General features: G+C 37.6%; 1 protein-coding gene across 1 annotated transcript; it reads right to left on the reverse strand.

The window, feature by feature from the left end:
• Positions 1–11,123: 11,123 nt before the first annotated feature.
• On the reverse strand, positions 11,124–14,418 carry LOC132284625 (MYB-like transcription factor EOBII). Its single transcript, XM_059786743.1, has 3 exons — positions 14,168–14,418; positions 13,910–14,039; positions 11,124–11,746 (listed from the first exon to the last, which is right to left on the reverse strand). The coding sequence occupies exons 1-3, from the start codon at positions 14,394–14,396 to the stop codon at positions 11,410–11,412; spliced, it is 696 nt and encodes a 231-aa protein (XP_059642726.1). The 5' UTR covers positions 14,397–14,418; the 3' UTR covers positions 11,124–11,409.
• Between the last annotated feature and the right edge of the window lie 1,323 nt (positions 14,419–15,741).

The raw sequence follows: 15,741 nt of genomic DNA on the forward strand, positions 1-15,741 counted from the left end.
ATCGAAATCACCTCAGTCAGAGGCGAATCCCAAAGACGCAATCAAATAGCAGTTACAGTATCCTTTGCCCAAGTATCTCAAGGCAGTGGAAGAAGCCGAGGCTGAAGCACCTACCGAGGAGTCCCTCGAAGCTATAGAGGTAGTCCTCGGAGACCCTCAGAAGGTCACCTACATTGGCTCATCTTGCACAGCCGAAGAGAAGGAAGCATTGATCAGGGTCATTCGGTGCAATTCGGATGTCTTTGCCTGGGATCACTCGGACATGGTGGGGATCGATCCTACGGTCTCATGCCATAGTTTGAGGGTTAACCCAGAATTCAGGCCAGTCAAGCAAAGGCACCGACGGTTCGCACCTGAACGGAATCGCATAATAGCCGAGGAAGTAAATAAACTATTACAAGCAGGATTCATTCGAGAGGTGCAATACCCACAATGGCTCTCAAATGTAGTAGTCGTTCAAAAGAAGAATGGGAAATGGAGGGTATGCGTAGATTATACCAACCTTAATAAAGCTTGCCCAAAAGATAGATTCCCTCTGCCCAAGATTGATTAAATGGTGGATGCTACGACAGGTTATGAGAGGCTCACATTCCTCGATACATACTCCGGCTATAATCAGAGTCCCATGAATCCTGAAGATGAGGAGAAAATCGCTTTCATCACAGAGACGGGCACTTACTGCTACAGAGTGATACCCTTCGGTCTAAAGAATGCCGGAGCCACCTACCAGCGACTTGTCAATAAAATTTTCAATAATCTACTGGGGAATACAGTTGAAGCCTATATCGATGACATGGTGGTCAAAAGTACACGGAAAGAGGATCACCCGAAGCACCTCCAGGAGGTCTTTGATACTCTCAAGAGGTACAATATGAAGCTGAACCCCACCAAGTGCTCCTTCGCCGTCTCTTCAGGACAGTTCCTCGGGCACATTGTAAATAAAAGAGGAATAGAAGTAAGCCCAGCTCAGGCAAAGGCACTCATACAGAACCAAGAGCCAAAAACCCGCAAGGAAGTGCAAGTTCTAACCGGCCGAATTGCGGCCCTCAGCCGGTTCATATCCCGATTATCTGATAAGTATAAACCTTTCTTTGATGCTATTCGATCCAAAAACAAAGATATGTGGGGACCTCAGCAGCAGGAAGCTCTCAATCAATTGAAAAGCTACATGACAAAACCCCCAATCATTTCTGCTCCAACGCCCGGAGACACTCTCATCCTGTACTTGGCAGTATCAGCTGTAGCAATAAGCGCAGTGTTGATCAAAGAAGAAGGCAAGGTTCAACACCCTATCTTTTACACAAGCAAAACGATGACGGATGCCGAGACACAGTACAGCAAGACGGAAAAGATAATCCTGGCGTTAATTTATGCCAAGAGGAAACTTCGACATTACTTCGAATCTCACAGCATAGTGGTACTTACAAATCACCCTATACGGGCTATCCTAGATAAACCAGACTTGTGTGGTACGGTGCTTAAAAGTTTTTAGTGACTCACAGCTTGTGATCAATCAAGTGACAGGGCACTATTATCCCAAGGAGGAACGTATGAAGTCATACAAAGATGCTGTACAGAATGCCATCCGGGAGTTCGATCAAATAGAATTCCATCAGGTACCACGAGATGAAAATGCCGAAGCAGATTGATTGGCCGCAGCCGCATCATCTTCAGATGAAGAGTTGATTCGGCTTGTTCCAATCGATGTCCTCGAAGAACCTAGCATTAATCCCTGGCAAGAGGTGATGGTGATCCCGGAAGTTCCACTCGAGCCATGCTGGATTGATCCAATCGAGGCCTACCTCAAGGAGGGAGTTCTCCCAAATCAAAAAGCTGAGGCAAGGAAGCTTAGGCTTACCGCGACTAAATACTCAATCATCAATAACCAGTTATACCGAAGGTTATTCTCCGGTCCTTATCTCAAGTGTTTAACTCCTACTGAGACTCTCACAATTCTAAAACAAATTCATGAAGGAGATTGTGGAAATCACTCAGGAGGAAGATCCCTTGCACACAAAATTCTAACCCAAGGCTATTTTTGGCCATACTTGGCTCGGAATGCCGAAGAATACTCAAGAAGATGTGACAAGTGTCAGCGTCATGGTCCAATAAAGCATCAACCTGCCGAAGGTTTGCACGCCATGGCTAATCCATGGCCGTTCGCCCAATAGGGGATTGATGTAGTAGGACCGTTACCCAAAACCGTGGAAAAAAAGGAGTATGTGCTTCTGGCTACGGATTACTTCACCAAGTGGGTGGAAGCTAAAGCCTTCTTTAACGTCACCCACGAAGAAGTAAAGCATTTCATTTGGAGCAACATTATTTGCCGGTTTGGGGTACCAAAAGTTATTGTATTGGACAATGGTAAGAACCTCGATAACAGAAGTACAAGAAAGTTCTTTAACGAACTTGGAATCCTGCAAAAATTGGCTGCAGTTAGTCATCCACAAGGCAATGAGCAAGCTGAAATAACTAATCGCACAATATTTGGGTGCTTAAAGAAAAATTTGGAGAAATTCAAGTGCTCTGGGCCTATCGAACCACTCCAAGACGACTCACGGGAGAAAGCCCATTTGTTATGGCATATGGATCCGAAGCTGTCATTCCTACCGAGTCCATAATCCTAACCCTTCGGACATCCTTGGTACTGGAAGGGAACAATGAACAACAACTCGAACATAGGCTCGCGGCATACCAACAGCAGGTGTGTAACAGTTATAACAAACGCGTCAGATTCAGGAGCTTTGTGGTAGGCGATTGGGTTTTGAAGCAAGAGACAGCTCACGTAAAGAAACTGGAACCTAATTGGACCGGACCCTACAGGGTTACCGAAGTAGTGGGGAAATGAGCATATCGTTTGGCCGAAACTGGCGGACGTCCCATTGCGCGTCCTTGGAACGCAATACACCTTAAAAGGTATTTCCATTAGATAAGTTTGTCAATTTTGCTACAAATTCTTCACAAATAAGGCTGAGTATGTCCACAGTCAGCCAAACTTTTCTTTATTTTGCTTCTATATTCAATACAACTCTACTCTATTTATTTCTTTCTATAAAAATGGGGGCCATACTACTCTATGATTATGCAACTTTTATGCATGCAACTTTTATGCATGCGTCGCATTAAGCAATTTTTATGCATGCCAAGTCGCACTATGCAATTTTTATGCAATTAGAAGCAAGCTGTTAAAAAGCATTCGTCACAATGATTTTTAAGAAAAAAAACATGAGTTATGGCCTATGGTTAAAACTTTCTATCCCACATCGACAAAAAAGTATGTAATACATTCTGTTATATATGGGAATATTCAAATAGTTAATTACGGTGTAAGGAGGGCCCACTGGTATTTAAGGCTGTCAAGCTCGATACCAGAGGCATTCCTTACACCGACCTTTTTGACAAAATTTAGTCTATATCCCACATCGGATAGAAATAGAAAAGAAATGCAGTTTATATATGCGTAGTCCACTACATTTGGTTGCCAAGAAGGGAGTATCAATGGAGGAGCAAAGTCTCCAAAGTCAACAAATAGGAAACTTCACAGCCACTGTTACTCGCTTTCTTGGCCTCTTATCATTTTTGAATCCTCGGCCTCATGATAAGTTGTTTGAGAAAAAATATAAACAAACTTCCCCTCAGGCTCAGCGCCGGGGAGTAGTTCATTCGCCTCGGACCCTAAGTGTCCGGCTCGGCAAAAATCTCGCCTCGGACCCTAAGTGTCCGGCTCGGCAAAACCTCCCCTCAGGCTCAGCACCGGGGAGTAATTTATTTAACCTCGGACCCTAAGTGTCCGGCTCGGCAAAAATCTCGCCTCGGATCCTAAGTGTCCGGCTCGGCAAAACCTCCCCTCAGGCTCAGCGCCGGGGAGTAGTTCATTCGCCTCGGACCCTAAGTGTCCGGCTCCGCAAAAATCTCACCTCGGATCCTAAGTGTTCGGCTCGGCAAAAATCTCGCCTCGGACCCTAAGTGTCCGACTCGGCAAAACCTCCCCTCAGGCTCCGCGCCAGGGAGTATTTAATTCGCCTCGGATCCTAAGTGTTCGAGACAGCTTCGGACCCTAAGTGTCCTATTCAGCACTATTCCTCCACGACTCAGTGCCGAGGAACAATTCGCCTCGGATCCTAAGTGTCCGAGACAGCTTCGGACCCTAAGTGTCCTATTCAGCAATATTCCTCCACGACTCAGTGCCGAGGAACAATTCGCCTCGGATCCTAAGTGTCCGAGACAGCTTCGGACCCTAAGTATCCTATTCAGCAATATTCCTCCACGACTTAGTGCCGAGGAACAATTCGCCTCGGATCCTAAGTGTCCGAGACAGCTTCGGACCCTAAGTATCCTATACAGCAATATTCCTCCACACTCAGTGCCGAGGAACAATTCGCTTCAGACCTCTGGTGGCCGGATCAGAACTTTTTCCTCTGGACTCCAAGTGTTTAATACCCTGTGGATGTGGATATATCATAAGTTCATCATGATCCACCCCACATCAAGAACACACGAGAAAGAAAAAGTATGTATACGTCTACTGCAGGCAAGTCAAAGGCAAGAAGAGTTCACTTAACAGTTAGATCATTGTCCATATGAATCATCCTGAGATATCAATTAAACTGTTAAAAGGATCTCCTTCTTCCCACCATCCTTGCTTTTTCTCGGATAGCATAAATCCGAAGCATAAAGACAATGTGTTTTGTTTGTCATAAAAACATTACCAGTCAGAAAAGTATGAACAATATCAAAAGCATATAGTAAAAACAAATCAGGTATTGAAAGCCTAAAACAAAAATTATATTTATTATTCCAAACATACTGTCAATAAAAACGAAATACATGGTTCTACTTCCTTTTCGGATCGAAGGGAGTAGATTCAAAAGCATCCACTACAGTAGGACTTGGGGTAGGAGGAATTGAAGCCGCAGGGGCAGAAGAGCTAGGAGTACCCTTCAAGTGCGCCTTCACCATCTCGGCAAAGCGGATTTCAGCTTCCAAAGCCTGTGGCCCTTCATCATATGGGAAGTGCACCCCCACCTGCTTGTCAAAAGCGTCCGGATCCATCATCCTAGGGCCTGAGCCCTGATTATAGCCAGACCGGAACGCTTTAGCACTAGCCAGGTGTGCCAAACAGGAGTAGCGCCCCTGCATTTGCTTCCCCGCCTTGAAGCAAGTAGTAAGAGCCTCGGTCAGGCGTTGAATTTCGGCCTGAAGAAAATCCACCTTAGCCTAAGAGGCAGCCAACTGCCTCTTATACACATCCTTGGCTTCAGTAGCTATCTTCAGATTGGTAGAGGCAGTGGTTGCTCTCTTCTCTGCATTGTCAAGATCCTTCTCCAGCTTCTTGATGGAGAGGGATTAGGCTTCAGCAGTGGCGCAGAGGGCCATGGTGTGGTATAAACTCTGTATAACAGAGGAACAAATATGAGCATAAATGGAAACATGAGTAAGCAAGAGTAACATAATTCTGAAGGAGCAATACGAACCTCTATGGCCCGGACCGGGGCAGAGTGGAGTAGTTGTTCCAACCCCATTTGGCTGATGGCTTCCTCGTCCTTTGGGAGCCACATCCCTCGGGCCACAGCCAGTGCAGCTGAAGGGTCTGTGATCACAGAATCCCCTGAATGCAGGACTGACTTGTCAGCCCTAGTGAAGGAAGGAGTCCAAGGAGCCCCAGTTTTAGCCAGAACAAATGCCCTGACTTCATCTTCAGGTTCAGCCTCTCCAGCCTTTTTCCCTCTGCTTTTAGAAGGGACCTTGCCCTTACCAGAGGATGGGGGGTTGAGGCGAGATTTCTTCATTGATGGTTCCTCAGCCTCCACCTCACCCTCGGTAGACCTAATAACGACCAAGTGTTGGGCATCTTCGGCTTTCTTTTTTAAAGCCTCAGCCTTCCGTATCTCCTCCTCAGTCATGGGGAAACTATCAAAGGATGGTAGAGACAGATCCATGAGGTCTGCAGCAACAGCACTGGAGGCAATATCCTTGAGGTTTGAAGAATTTAGCAGGTCCTCGATAGGCGAGGGGTCATTCCAGACTCGTTCCTCAAGAAAAGAAAGTCAGTTCCTTGCTGCGGAGGATGGGAATGTAGCTGAAAAAACACTAAGAAACTCATAAGTACGGCGAAACATTAAGACTTGGCAAGGAAAACAACCAGAACACTTGGTATGAAGGGAGGTTAAGTATTCTATACCTAATTTCCCGAACTTGCGCGGGATGGGGAGCGTAATTGATTGGGGCACGAACCATTTTCCTTTAACTATAACCATCCTTTCTTTCCACTTCTTCTCGGATGAAGGAAGGTCGTGCATATCCTCTGATGAAGGGGAGAGGTAAAAAAGAAGCGACCAGGCTCGGTCCCATGCTTAGATATATTATAAGTAAGCAGAAGGTCGGCAAAGGTCAAATCCAGAGCCTCTAATTTCCGGCGCACCAACAGTGCCGAAAGGATGCGAAAGAAATTAGGATTTACCTGAAGGGGTACAAGACCTAACTTGTTGAAAACTAAATGATAGAAGGGGTGAAGAGGGAACCGGAGGGCGCTAAGATGCCCTACCGAAAGAAGTAACTCACTCTCTTCAATTCCCTCGCCGGAGGTAAAATCGGCACCCTCGGGATATTCTACAATTTCTACTCCCTCAGGAATATCAAATTCTTCCATTACCGAAGCAATAGAGAACTTGATGCGGCGAATAGAGATGATTGTTTTCCTCTCTTCATGAGTAAAAACATTATCAGAACCTGGGGTGGATGTCTCGGCTGGAAGGGGGGAAGTACCTAATTGATTCAATGAAAGACGATCTGGAGAAACCCTAAGAGGGGGAGCCCTAATTCGAACGGGGGAAAATGAAGGTGTGGATTCAGAATCCCCAATGTCTATACGTTCGGGAGTAGAGGAAGTACTCATAATGAAAGATTGAAGAGAAAGATGCGAAAAAAAACTAACCTGACAAGGCGATGGAATGAAGAACGCAGGAGTGCAGCTAGGGCGAATGTAACTCTTGCAGAATCTTGTACGACGGAGTAATAATGAAAGTCCTCGAACCGTCTCTGAAGCAAAGTAAAAAACCGGTTTCAATTCCCTCTTTAATGGGAGCCGTCACTTAATTAAAAATGAAATTTGGGGCAAAGTGTAGAGGGAAAAAAACTCCCTCCAATAAGAAGCGTACACGTCATCACTACACATATCTACATTCCAAGGATATATAAGGCCCATCATGCTCAAGCCCAAATTGAGTGTATTTTTAGCCCAAGACCATTGTTATTTGTCTTCCAACCTCCATCAAGGCCAAATCAAGAGGTCATCAGCCCAACTTGTTAATATTTAACATCCGGTCCGTTACTCAAGCCCAGCCGGATCAAAGTATGTTCAGCTCAGTTATTCAAGAATGCACAAGTCCTACCAGTTGAAGGATTTACCATAGAAGGAAAATTCTGAGATAGGAAGTTCTGTACAAGGCAAGTTCTATGTATGGAAAATTAGACAATGGAAAAAACTTTATTAGGGAATGTTTATATAGAAAGAATTGGAGGACAAGCAACGCGAGTCCTACCATAATTTTACAATCTTTTGTATATAAATAGAGGCTTAGACCTCCAATAAAGGAATCAAGCAATTCTACGCTTCGACATATATTGTTCTTGTTTATTTTTACTATTGATTGAATGAGTTGTTTTATTTTTCTTAATCATTATTGGTTGAGCGAAATTCTGCACCTACACCACCCCAAATTCCTTTTTAAGTCCCCTCCCTTCTTAATTCAAACTAAAATTAAGGCATTTCTAAGGGGCTAAATATAAAAGGAATCATTACCCAAACAAACTTGTAGCCATGATATGATTCGCAATATCGGTCACAGTCACGGTATCGATCGCGTTCGCGGTATAACAGATTCGGACAAAGTCAGTGTAAACTGATCGATACGGGTCACGTATCGGACTTAAAAATAGGTCGCGTATCGGCCAATACGGCGAACTATCTACTTAAAATTTAGGGTCCCTAAATTCCAACTGTCGCCAACACGACTCAAACACGATACGATATAAATGGGTTTAAGTTTACTTAATTGAGTTTGAGTCATAAATGAGTCAACACGATTAATCTGTTTTATTAATTATGTTGTGTTAGGATTGAGGTGTTCAACACGTGTAATTCGTTTTATTAGAAGTTTCATAATCGTGTTAATATCAGTCATATAACTGTTTACATGTTTAGACCCAATTACTATTGATAATTAGTCAACATAAATTCTAACAAAAATACATTAGCTCTTTAGATAATATATATTTTTGTAGTATTTTTTGTTTGATTAAGTATTATAAATCGTCTAAATAATAATGTATGATTTTAGTAAATAGGTTATTAAACAGGTTAACATGTGTTTTCCGTTTAAAAAAAAGGTCGGGCTAGTTGTGAAGGTTTCTGACACAACTATTAAATAGGTCGTGTTTAGGGGTGTTTAAAAAATTCGATAAATCGAAAAATCAGACCGAACCGAACTGAACTGAACGGTTTGAGCTAGTTGTATAGCGTTTTGGTCTGTACCTAGGCCCAAAATTATGAAACCGTAATTTTTCGATTCGATCCTGATTTAGAGTCCTGCTAGACCGGCCCAACCCAGACCAAACTGTTATATAACATATATATATATATATATATATATATATTCTTTTCAACTTCATAGTGGTTAGTAAACTAAGTCTATATATTTTTAGCCATGTCAAGAAATAATTATGATAGTTGGGGATTTCAAACATTACCTATTCCGTACTTGATCTCTCTTGTTTTTTGAAATCTGGAGTTAAATTTTTTTTTTTCTTTTCCTAATACCTCGTAAATGGTAAACATGGAATGCTTTAGTTTTTTCTTTGTGGTCATCTGATCACTGTTTGTTTCTTTCTTTCTTCCACATGTGCCTGATATTATTGACAATGCATATGTGATTGTCAGTTGGTCACTGTCAGTTCCCTGATGTATTATATACCGGGAAAAGTAAGAGATTTTGTTTTTAAAAATTAAACTAAAAAAGGAAATCAACTTAAACTAACAAACCGAACCGAACCAAACTGGTTTTTCGCGGTTTGGTTTGGTTTGGTTCCATTAGCGTTATGGTTTGGTCTGGTTTCAAAAATAGTGGAACCGTTATAAATAGTTTGGTCCCAAAAAACTCCCAATCCGATCCAAACCGGACCGTATGCACCCCTTGTCGTGTTTGGTTGACCTATTTAGTATAATACCCTTAGATTAATACAACACAATTATAATATGTGAGCACGAATTGCCACCCCTAACCAAAACCTTTAAATTATCCCTTAAAACTTAATACAGATCATCATTAATTACATTACATGGTATGATAATGGAAAATGAGAATAGCCCAGTTTCAAATGCTTTCATATATATGCGTGTGTGTGTACAAACAAACTGAGATGGAGTCAGAAAATTTGTTCAGGAGGGGCACATTGTAATATTGACATATTGTATACCATAATATATATATATATATATAGTATAATGTCCATGTATATAAATTAATATTTATGAGTATATATATATATACAGAGAGAGTGATATATATGCGTGTGTGTACAAACAAACTGAGATGGAGTCAGAAAATTTGTTCAGGAGGGGCACATTGTAATATTGACATATTGTACACCATAATATATATATATATATATAGTATAATGTCCATGTATATAAATTAATATTTATGAGTATATATATATACAGAGAGAGTGATATTTTTGAGATTAAACTAATTATATATATAGACAATTCATTTCATTTGCACATGGTATAACTATTAACAAATTAATTTACTAAAAAAAAAAAACTAAAAACAAATTAATTAACACCACCAAACACTTCACTTATACGAGTTCGGCATCGATACCTTTGATAAGATCATTAAAAAGTCATAATTAATATGATCCTAATTTTTTTCAATAACGGACTCATCACATGGGGATGCATTCATTCTTATATCCCAAGCAAAAGCAGCAGCAACAACAATCAACAACGAGATATGCCTAAAGAAATAATTATATCAGATACTTAATTACATTAAAAGAAAATTATTCCTACATATGTGTGTGTGTGTATATATATATATATATATAGATCTTTGTTATGTGTTTGTTTGTATATGTATATATTGAGGGTGAGAGTCCAACTTTATTAGCAGTTAACTATTTGTTCAATGAGCTCCTATCCTCCCCTATTGCAGACGACGTCATATGCCACCGTAATAACTTTACATCAATTTTACGTCGGTTATGTAATAGTTTTAAGTTACTTATGCAGCTACTTTAGATAGATCGATTAAACAAGAACTTCATATCACTTATATAACTGTTACCTTAAATCGCTTACGTAATATTGATATATTATTATATTATGTAAAGGTTGTACGTACTTCAAAGAATTTGTGAGTGTTTTGATATAGTTGGAGTGTGGAAAGTAAACATGTTGAGCAAGTTGACGTGAATTATATGGAGCATGTGAAATTTCCTTTTGTACACAAAAAGAGTTAGGCTCACGTCCAACTTCGTAGACGGAAGTTGATGCACAAATATAGATAAATTGGAAATCAAAGTTGGAATTTACCAAGGATAGCTATATACATATCTTTTCACTCCTCAATTCTTTATGGATTCGGTTTTGGTACATGTGTTGTGTGCATGTGCAATGTCGTGATTGGTTTGTCATGTAAATGCATGCCTAGATCATGCCATTAATTTTATAATTTATACTTTTGTATAGATCAAACATATTAACGTGTTATTGGAGTAATTAAGTTATTCTTTGTATTTGAAAATTTATGTTCGAGCCTTGCGCCTTTCTCCCTTCCCTTTAATAATTAACTACTAACTCTTAACATTTTTATCCTGAAAATAATAATAAAACATATTAACACCTACTCAAGACATGACTGGTATTCAACCCAAAAAAAAAAAAAAAAAAAATCTCCATCTAAAAAAAATCATATGAATCAAATCATCAACTCTAACGTACAAAAAAAATATGTTGATTGATAAAGTAGTCTAGTAGACTGGACTAAGATAGACCAACTATAATTTTTGATGGAACACGTCCAAACTATATACTTTGACTAGTAAAACCTAATAAATAAAAAATTCACAAATATATATCCACATTATATAAATTCTACATAATAGAACCATCCACTTAAATATTTATATTAAAAATACATGCATTAATAATAAGCAAATATATCCACCTTTACCATATAAGCAAAATGTAGATGGTAGGAATCTTCATTATATATATTACAACCATAATTTTATTATTATTATTATTTTCTATAATATATATATTAGTACAGTAGTAACTGCATAAATATATATAGGAATTGGCTAAAATTTGAAATATATACAAGTCTAGAAAGCAGTATTTAATTAATCGTCATTAAGTAACTGCATAGACCAGAAATCTTCCATGCTCCAAAAGTTGTTAGATTGATCAGTGCTGCAAGCGTTGTCGTTGGGTTGAGGCGGCAAAGAACCTCCGGTGACATTTCCTGGATACAGTGTTGGAGTGTAGGTTTCGGTAGCAATATTTGCATTAACAGTACTACAAATTTGGCTTGTGCTTGTGCTTGCTTGATCCATATTCTCACTACTCCGTCCACTTGAATTCTCTGCTTGCTTAATATGTTTTTGAATTCTAGTCCTCCAGTAATTCTTTATCTCATTATCGGTTCTTCCCGGCAGATGCTTTGCAATTTTCGACCACCTACGCTACCAAAAATCTTATCAACAACAACAACAATATATATATGTGTGTGTGTGTATGTACAATTATATGTATATATGAGTGAAATGCATATGGCTAAACTCTGCACAAAACTCACTACTATATATTCTATTACAATTTTATACCCATTACAAATATTTTATAAGCTCTTCAATATTCTAGAATTTTTTAACTCTACTACACAATTTCCACACAAATATTAAAGACCGTAAAAAAAAAAAAACACTCTTTTAATTAATGTTATGCATGAGTAGTCCTCCTTAGGATTCCCGTGTCGCTCTCACAACCTTCATGCAAATAGGCGGGAGCGTGACACAGAGCTTACCTAACAATGCTAACATTAAATGAATCAAATGAGCATGCCCCACCATGTCATGTGTCTGTGTATTTATGTGTGAAATGCTATTTTAGTCATGGTATTAATTAACTTAATCAATCATGCATGTTCTAAGATAATGAAACCCGTCATGTTCTAGGGTTTAGAATGAAAGCAGTCATGTTCTAGGGTTTGAAATCTAAATCATTCAAGTTCCACAGAAATGTTGAATAGATATCACAAGGATGATTATTTTAGGTCTACATATATATCTATATACTACAATCAATCAATCATATATATAGGTTGTGCTAAGGAGAACAATTTTCATCATAAAATACAAAAATCTTATTTATTATTTTAGCTTTTTCAAATCACTAATTTTTAGGGGTGCCTTACAGAAGTCCGGTGGAATATTAGTCACAGCAAAACTTCAAACATCCTGATTATAAAAAATAAAAATACAAATCACTTATTTTCATATGACAACCTGCATCTTAAGAGGAAAAATAAAATGCAGCCTTGTTTTATCCTTAGATTTAAAAGAAAAAAGATTTATATGCAAACCTTTACCATGATATTTTATTTTTATTATCCAAAAAATATACTTTATTTATTTATATTTATTATTATTATTTTGAAAAAATTACACAAGTGATGTGTGGAAGTCGTAATCTCGAGGGGTCTCTCCAAAACAGTATGGGTGACAGTCTACGTCAAACAAATTAAAGGAGGCTTACCTTTTAACAGATTGGGAAAGTTTACATGTGACCAATTGAAATAGGTTTACCTAAAAATAGTGACTTCTATTGCAAAACGTGGACCATATATATATATATATATATATATATATATGTAACCACAGCTGTAATATATATAGATATATATTGCGCTTAGTCTTTATTACTAAGTTTAGTAAAGGAACAACATCATTTTTCATTGGAATTTTTCAACACTTTTTCGGAAAAGTGGGTCCAAATTTTTTTTTTAATTCAAAATGTACTCAATATCTTTCAAAATAGATTTCATAGTTAATTAAAATATGAAATTAATGACACAAGGTTCCAAATTTTGCAAAACGTTTTCCTAGGAAATATATTTTTTTTTCTTTTTTCAAAAGAATAACAAAGAAAATAATTGATCAAGTGTAAAAGTCCTTGGATCAGATTATTTGCCATATGCACTATGGATGGATCAATATGATGTGCCCCAGCTCAATCATATAAGGCCTATATGCTTATATTAATTTGGAGCAAGAAAGCATTGTTTTTCCACATTGAAAGTGATACATAACCATAACAATAAATCATATATAAACATGTGGCCATATTGGGAGTTTAATCATGATAAACATGTGCCATATTATAAACCCCATGTTACAATTGAAAGGATCTTTTTTATCTTCCAAAAAAGAAAAAAAAAATGGGGATCATTGCTAGCCATATTATATATATATATTTCACAAGCTAACAATATTTAACATATTATATATGTGTGTATATATATATATATCACGTTTGCAATTGAGAGTACCTTTGCTAGCTATAGACATATAATCATTAAAATCCCCACGTTGCAATATCTCTCTCTGTCTGTCTCTCTCTCTCTCTCTCTATATATATAAATATATATGTACGTGGAGATAGCGACCCTAATTATTATCGGAAGTATGTTGGTTGTTCCTTTTGTCCACAAACTGTAAAGAATGATCATAGGACGACATAAAACAGCTTGGACGTAATGAATAAAAAATAAAAAATAAAAAATTGTCATTTCATTTTTAAAATTAAGATGAATTTCATATTTGTAAATTGTAACATACACACCTGTTTCCCCACTTGGCGTGCAGCTCCATGATCAATAGCTGTTCTTCTGGTGTAATATTTCCTCTCCTGACGTCAGGTCGGAGGTAGTTGAGCCACCGGAGCCGACAGCTTTTTCCGGTACGTTTCAGACCTATATATATATATATATAACGACACAGTTTGGTTACTAGACTAGCTAGGCCAGGTTATGTACCCAAAAAAAAAAAAAAAGAGCAATAAATGATATGAAGAACAAAATGCGAAGGATAGTTTACGTACCAGCAGATTTAGCAATGGTATTCCATACACCTTCGCCATGATTTGCTATGTAGTTGATGAGAATCAAGTCTTCTTCCATCGTCCATGGCCCTTTTCTCACTTCAGCATCTTGAGAGTTGCATACTCTTTTTTCCATTTTTCTTTTTTTAGAGAGAGAGAGAAAGAAAGAGAAAGATATATAGGATACACTGTGAGTTTTGAAGAAAGATAACAGAGTTGGCAACGGCATTTATAGAGATGAGTCTAAGATATTTTGCATCTGTTTAATTAATTAATTAATTGAGCTTTAAAATATTACATTAGAGAGCTTAATTTTAACCTAACTCCATCTTGTGCAAACTATATATATATATAGTTTTTTCTACTACCTAAATAATGAGAGGCATGTTAACTACCATGACAACTGTTATATACAAAAATAGACTTATTTCGTTCTTAGATTTAAACTCTCCATCTTTTTATTAAAAATATAAAATGATATATCGTTTGTTGTGACAAGACGTTAATCACTCTTGCACATGATGCATGTTGCTTTCTTTTTCTTTTATAGAAACAAAAATAAAATATATATAATAAATAATAATAAAAAAGTAAACGCGTGTGGGAAAGCTGAGGCTGAGAGTGCACGAAAGGGTTTCTAACTTTCTATGATGTACCAGACAGAAAACACACAAATATGTAGATACATGTATGTAGGTGCGTGTGTACCTAGAATTCACGTACTAATGTAAGCAAAATATATACATTTATATAACATATTAAGCTTTGATTTATATGTTTAAGTTGAGTTTCTGTCATCATGACACGTAAATTAACCAGTGCATTCTTAAAGTTGTCTATGAAATAAACTAGGACAATGAAATTACAGAAAACTCTTTTTGTCGCTAGAAGTGGTGACTGGTGAGAACGTCATACAGAGTCATATTTAAAATAAATAAATAAATAAATAAAAATTTATTTTTCATTTTATATCAAACAAATCAAGAATTTTTACGATGTAGTACTTTAAAATATTGTAAACTTTCTGGATGCTGTGAGTGTGTTTAGCACGGTTGTACATTAGTTATTGGGCCACTATTGATCATTTTTGTCTGTAAGGCCGAAGAGTAATTTAACATTTGTAAGGCCCATTCTCGACCCAAGTTGTTTTAGAGCTGATTCGAAGGCATATTACGTACGTCACCCCCAGTACATCATACTTTTGTGACAAAACTTAAATCGTAATTGCAGTTGAGAGTTTTCGAATATTTTTTAAATATAGAATGTTTAACATTCTATAATAAGTAAAATCGCCGTCACTTAAATACATTTTCGACCTCATATAATTCAAATTGGTGAAATTAAAAAATATATTAACTTAAAATTACAAAAAGCTGAACTAAAATTTTCCCTAATATCATTAATTTTAATTCCGTGCAATCGAGGATAATCTTAAAAATATTTAAATATCCAATCAAAAAATAAGTACAACACTTTAGTTTAATAATTAAATACCATTACCAAAGCTTCAAGATTACTTTAGTCTTATAATTCAATACCATTAATTTTTATCCTTTTTTTTTTTTTCTATTTTG

The sequence above is a fragment of the Cornus florida genome, unplaced genomic scaffold (assembly GCF_030987335.1).
Source record: "Cornus florida cultivar Cherokee Brave unplaced genomic scaffold, ASM3098733v1 CherokeeBrave_3.0.0_Hap2_Chr11, whole genome shotgun sequence".
Lineage (NCBI taxonomy): Eukaryota > Viridiplantae > Streptophyta > Magnoliopsida > Cornales > Cornaceae > Cornus > Cornus florida.